The sequence below is a fragment of the Archocentrus centrarchus genome, chromosome 7, assembly GCF_007364275.1.
Source record: "Archocentrus centrarchus isolate MPI-CPG fArcCen1 chromosome 7, fArcCen1, whole genome shotgun sequence".
Taxonomy (NCBI): Eukaryota; Metazoa; Chordata; class Actinopteri; order Cichliformes; family Cichlidae; genus Archocentrus; species Archocentrus centrarchus.
This window is the reverse complement of record NC_044352.1, coordinates 20,002-26,791: the sequence shown is the minus strand read 5'-3', so window position 1 is coordinate 26,791 and position 6,790 is coordinate 20,002. Positions and strand designations below refer to the sequence as shown.

The 6,790-nt window shown below is 39.7% G+C and overlaps 1 protein-coding gene across 1 annotated transcript; it reads left to right on the top strand.

Annotated features, from left to right (window-relative positions):
- Window positions 1-434: 434 nt before the first annotated feature.
- On the top strand, window positions 435-5,975 carry sox18 (SRY-box transcription factor 18). The gene is made up of 2 exons (XM_030732749.1): window positions 435-1,195; window positions 2,294-5,975. Exons 1-2 carry the CDS (start codon window positions 817-819, stop codon window positions 3,610-3,612), a joined length of 1,698 nt encoding a protein of 565 aa, XP_030588609.1. The 5' UTR covers window positions 435-816; the 3' UTR covers window positions 3,613-5,975.
- Window positions 5,976-6,790: the final 815 nt, after the last annotated feature.

Sequence of the window (6,790 nt, the reverse complement as noted above, 5' to 3'; positions counted from 1 at the left end):
TGTCAGTTCATTTATGCTATCTGTGTTTCACCACTTATCTGTGTGTGTGTGTGTGTGTGTGTGTGTGTGTGTGTGTGTGTGTGTGTGTGTGTGTGTGTGTGTTTGAGAAAGAAGTTTCTAAGTCCTGCGTCAAGAACAATGGAACCTCTCTGATTACATCTCCCTGTACAGATGGACAGGGTGCGTGTCAGTATGTGTGCGTGTGTGTGTGTGTGTGTGTGTGTTCAGGGGGAGGAAAGGGTGGCAGTTGTGGAGGCTGAAGGGGGCGGTGGGGAGGGGGGGGGTGTTGAACCTCCCCTCCCTCTCTGCTGTCTCTCTCAAACAGCATCGTGGCATGTTATTGGTTAAATCCTCAGCACTGTATTTATGCGATTGGTCAGGGCGGGGTATATATACACACCATGGGTCGGTCAGATCTGGCCACAGGTTTCCAAACTTTCAAATGAACAGCCAGTAAGAGAGACAGCGTGTCGGAGGGCCTGAGTGACGGAGAGAAATCAAACTCTGGACAAACCGCAGAACCAAAGACTCCAAACAGAAAACAGAGTGGACAAAGAAAGCAGCAGAGTCACTGTGGATCATTTTTAGGGGAAATCCTACACCACAACTCATTTGTTTTCTATTCTTGTCTCCCCCTCCTTTCACATCTCGATGCTTTGCTTTGGGATTTGTGCTCTGAGACCAAATTCTTCTCCTGATGCTTCTTTCCTCTGTCAACTGAAATATTTTCAGTTTCAGTTTTTGTCCAGAACTTTGCAGCCCAACAAACTGAGACAGACATTTGCAGAATTTTACCTGGACTAAACCTTTTCTGGGATGAATTTAACTGAGCCAAGCCTGTCTAAAGTCAGCCAGGTGTCTCTTGGCGACCCCTGGACATCAGGGACCCCGAGTCCTGCTTCTGATTCTGAAATGGGTTTTGAACAGAACCTCTCTGGGGATTGCAGTTCTCCCGATCTAACTGGGAATATGAGGAGAGGGGAACCAAGGATGTCTTTGACGCACAGTTCAGGAGGACAAAGTCCTGATCTGAACCAGGCTGGAGGTATGTCAGTGGGTGATGGGAAAGCTGTGGGGGCCGAGCAAAGGATCCGCAGGCCGATGAATGCCTTCATGGTCTGGGCTAAAGATGAGAGGAAGCGTCTGGCCCTGCAGAACCCAGACCTACACAATGCTGTACTCAGCAAGATGCTTGGTAAGAGCAACAAAAGACAAACTTAATGAAGACCCAAGCTGCTTACTTATTAAGCAGTTTGTTTTTCCAACAATAGTTGAAAAACAAACCTGGTTAATTAATCTTTTTTTGTTTGTTTTTTTGGTTTATTCAACACACAATAAATATGAGTTAAACAAAAGTGCTAAGGTGAGATGGTGTCTTACTGGAATTTTAAATATCTGACCAGTTTCCTGGGGCATCAATTCAACAACATCAAACATAGACCATAAATAGCCTCATATTTCTGTTCAAGAAAATGTAATGTATATTTGAAGAATCAGGCTTTTGATCTTAATTTTTAACAAATCTGTCCATCACATGTATGTTTCACTTGCATGTGGGCTCACTGCAAGTGCCATCTTTGTCTCTAAACTCTGGAAAGCTTTTTGCTTACAGTTAATTTCAAATGGTATTAAAAAAAACTTCACAAGACCAACTTAAAGTCTTGTCATCTAATTTATTTATTTATTTTTTTGTAATTTTTATCATGTCTTGTAGCAGTCACTCCTCCTATAGTAAGGACTTCAATGTTAAAACAGACATCAGTGTGTAAGACAGAATCTTTATAAGCATGTTGCTTTGCTTTCGTTCTATTATCAGCCCTAGATGTGCTCAAAAAGCGGAGCTCCACAGCTTCACAATTTCAGAGTCACTAAAAAGTTAGTGTTTGTTACTGTTATCTGCAAACACAGAACAGAGTAAAAGAACTTCATGCATAAGACAGCTGTCCAGAAGCCAGTGAGAGCCTTCTTTGAATTTTGTCAGTCTGATATGTAGATCCTTTCTTATTGCATTACAAAGACAGAAAGAATACACATAGCTGCAGCTTGAGTTTAATGAGGCTTCACTGTGAACTCTGTTGTTATTGTGAAGTATTTTGACACATTATAGGCCAAGCAATAAATAATGAAATGACCTGATCAATAATCTGTTTGACAGTGTGTCGCAAACTTTAACTTTAATGCCAAATTAAAATGAATTTTAACAGCAGAGCTTTTCTAATGTACCTCCTTTCTTTCATCTAAGATGACAAAAATAATGATGAATATTTAGTAATTTTAATTTCTCTTCCTGCAGGTCAGTCATGGAAGGCCCTGAGTGCCATAGAGAAACGACCATTTGTAGAGGAAGCAGAACGTCTTCGTGTCCAACATCTCCAGGATCACCCAAACTACAAGTACCGACCTCGCCGCAAAAAGACCACCAAAAAGCTCAAACGTGTTGAACCAGGGCTTCTTCTGCACAGCCTAGCACAGGGTGGGGCACAGAGCTTAAGTTTAGGGCCTGGTGTCAGCCATTTGGGTACAGAAAATGTCTCTGGTGGTTCTGCTTATGGACATCCAGGTGTCCACCCTCCACACCATCATCACCCCCACCACCTGCTTCCATCTCTGGGCCACTTCAGGGACCTCCAGGCCTCAGGACACACAGAGCTGGAGAGCTATGGTTTGCCCACTCCAGAGATGTCCCCACTGGACATTCTGGAAGATGGAGCTGGGGAATCTGTTTTTTTCCCCCAACATATGCAGGAGGAGGCAGGGATGGGAGTTTGGAGTGGGTACCAACACCACCTTCACCATCATAATCAGCATTACAGCCACCACTACAACAACCATTGCCACCACAGCGCCATACATGGTCAGGGTTCAGGAATGGCTTTAAGCACCAGAATGATTTCTCCTGAATCGAATATGATCTCGAGCATGACCTCTGTCACTTCACTCAACTCCAAGTTAAATCTTACACATGTCTCTGGTCACCAAGTCACCTTGAGAAGTCCTGTAAAGTGCCCACCACCATTACCCGATTCCTCCTCTCCTGTTTCATACCCCCAGCCCTGCAACAGCATCTCTGAGCCAATAAAATGCCATGAACCTCCCCTGAGTTCTGCTCCTGCTGGTTATTTCAGCCAGCTGTATGGGAGCGGCACTCCCAAAGCTCCTCATTTCACTCCTCATCTGGGGCAGCTTTCTCCTCCTCCTGAAACGTCTCCTTCTTGCTCGACCTCATCTATCCCCCCTCCATCCACTTTCCTTCCTTCTGTGAACTTGGATAATTCTAATCCAGACTCCTCTGGCCAGCTGGGGTCTTCCTCTGCTGAATTTTGGGCTGAAGTGGACAGGCATGAATTTGACCAGTATGTAAATATTAGAAGGAATCAAGAGGAGGCTTATGGACTGGGTGGAGGATGTGGTAGTGTGTCCAAAGTCCTGGCTGGGCATAGTAGCGTAGGGGTTGGAAGTAGCAATAATAGTATTGTTAGCAGTCTGGTTAATAGGGATGTTGGTGGTGTAGTGGGTGGTGTCGGTGGGTGTGATGATGGAAGCAGCCCTCTTATATCTGCTCTGTCTGATGCTAGCAGCGCTGTTTATTACAGCACCTGTATCACTGGATAAATACTCTCAAATGTATGATCTAATGGTTGCTTTTTTGATTGATGATGACATGATCTGAAGAAAGTATGCTGGAAGAAAATGGTTCATACTTTTAGTTAAATAATTGTAATTTCTTACCTCCCACTGAGTCCATCAAAATGGTTAAAGAAAATTATTGATAATTCCAGTTTTGTTTTTTTTGGAAAGTCCCCTAACTGGAATGAAACTTGAGTGGCAAGAAGGCAACTAGAAATTGCTTATTTTTTCATAAATTCACATTTTTGATCAAAAACTTTGAGCTGAACAGTGTTTTTGTTAGCTACGGGCTCATGGGAGTTCATGTTGAGAATGTTATGATTTTATATAGAGTTTATCGCATGTATCTCATATTTCTAGTTGTTGTATGTTTATAGGCAGAAGTTCTGTGACATCAGCTCCGTTCAGCCACAGGTAGTATGAGATGATTGTGTGAGCTAACCAAAATATGAAAACGTGCCATGTCATTTAAAACTTTGTTATCTGTTGATTCAAATGAACACTGCTCTGCTCAGACAGTTCCTTAATATATTTGGTATTTATGTGTGCTTGGTAGATAGCTTGAGAGGACCTTGCCACTAAAATGCTTTCTGCCATATCAAATCCTTTGAAAGACAGTTGTATAGCTTTCAGTGTCTTATGGAAGGCTTTAGAGTTGAGTGCTAGTAAATAAACCAGAAGTCTTTCAATAGTGGGATAATAAACTAATGATCTACAAACTGGCCTGATGATTCCAAAACCTTTAATTTTCAGGAATGTAGGATATCAGCAAAGCCTTATTTGTGTTGATGTGCCTTTAAGCAGTATACTAACTTTTTCAGGATCCACATGTTCTGTTTTTAGTTCGTGGCATGATGTAGACAGATTTGATTTGACAAACCAAATGAATTTGTGTATGCAGTTCATCAGAAAAATATCTAACTTCACAAAACATTTTGACATTTCATTTCAGGATCATAAAAATAATCTCAGTTGAGCTTCTAAAATTTTATTTATTTAATCTTTTCTGTTGATTGGGAACACAAAAAACAAACTTGTGAGACAGAGAAAAAAAAACTGAATGAAAGAGACTCCCTGCCTTCATATACAGTATAGTTCTGTGCTGTCAGGAAAGCCTTGGTCACAAACTAAGATATCTGATGTCTCTAAACTGGACTTTTCTAACCACTGTGTGTTCCCTTTCTGTCTCGGACCACAAAGGATGTCAAACGACAAAATCTGCATGCTAAATAAACTACCCAGTCCTACTGGTACACACGGACATGTTGATGATTCAAAGAATACTATTTCTAACTGGCCTCTCAGATATAACTTTAATTTGGGTTAGTTTTCCAAGCATGATCTAAAACTTCAGCACTGTTGTAACAAGTCTTTCATCACGGGTCATAATTACTTTGAAAGTAATCAGCTCTATTCATGCAAATAACCTCATACAACCAGATGTTGGTGTGTAGATCAGTCACTCAGTTGTGGTGTAAGGAATTTTGGGAACATTGGTTTAATGTAGATGTTTACTGTATACCTATGTAGATGTTATGTTTCTTGACAGGATGTGAAGGAGAAACTGAAACTATGAAATGTTCTCTTTGCACTGGGTTTAATGTCTTAGATTTATAGAAGGAAAACTACTCATGTCCATAATTTGAAATATGTTTTTGTACAGAAGGGACTATTTTTGTCTTGTTTTTTCTGCCTTCTTTACAGAGTCTTATTTTTTCTTAAAGGAAAACAATTCAAAATTATACTTTCTTGCTGAGAGTGGGACAAGTTGATTGATATGATTCTCATATTCATGTGGTCAGTGCTGGAGGTAATTAGCCTAGCTAAACATAAGAACAAGAAAGCCTTCTATTCTTCAGAAAGTGTGATAAATATATTTATTGTTACATGTGACTGACCTGTTTTTTTTATTTAAATTATGAAAAGAATTACAAAATGTTCATTTTGTGTATCACATTGCTTTAAATAGGCATTTGCTTCTCATATATTTTATCTTTTTCCTGCCTGACACCATCTGTTCCTCTCCTTTTCTCATGTTTGTACCTACCAGTATTTGCTATGTTTTATATTTTTAAAGCAAACAGAAATCTTTGTAATGTAACTTTTCAGATATAAATTGAATAATTGGGCATACAAGGTCATGTAAGGGTGCTGGCAGGTCTTTGGTAGCCTGGATCAGTCCAAAGTTCAGTTTTTCCCTAATTAACAGTCTTTGTCACCATCTTTAAACATCACACATACAAATGGTAAATGGACTAGTTCTTATATAGCGCTTTTCTACTCAGATATGAGCACTCAAAGCGCTTACACAACACGTTCACATTTACCCCATGCACACGCATTCATACAAGCACTTCATGATTAATTAAGCTAAGTGCTTTAATCATCTAACATTCACTCACATTCATACTCCGACAGAACGGTCGGAGAGCAACTTGGGGTTAAGTATCTTGCCCAAGGATACATTGGCATGCAGCCAGCAGTAGCCAGGAATTGAACCACTGACCTTCCGATCAGTAGGTGACCTGCTCTACCTACTGAGCTACAGCCACCCCAATTACAAATGATGTATGTGTCAACTATGTAACTTTTCTTAAAGAAATATAAATAATATTGGAGAGGTGCATTTCTACTGGGCTTTGTTTGCTGTTCATCTATTATGAATGAGTTTTTAAAACAGAAATTTATAAAGTAATGATCTCTTATAGATGTCAGCGTGTTGTTTTGTCCTATCAAACTTTTTGGTAAATGAGTAATTTATCCTGCCATTATTTTTAATTAACATTAAATTAGTGGTTTTGTTCATATAAAGAAACTGAAAAATCATCTCCCTCTTTATGTGTTTATATAGCATTGTTTTATATACAGTGGAAGGAAAAACCAGAAGTCTCTTCTCAAAGACCTCACATCTGTTCTGCATTAGTCCTAAAGACAATACTTTTCCCCCTTTTGTACATGAAACAGAAGAACAGAATCAAGGATGTGTACAGTGAAACCAGTTATATTTACCACACAGACCTCTGGGGCCTCCATTGGTAGATTTCTCAAACATTTTCTATTAGAGAATGAAGCCACAATGAATTTTCAGTTTAAGTTAAATATTTAAAAAATAAAATAATAAAAATTTGTACATCTGCATTTGACATTCTTTCATGTTGACACC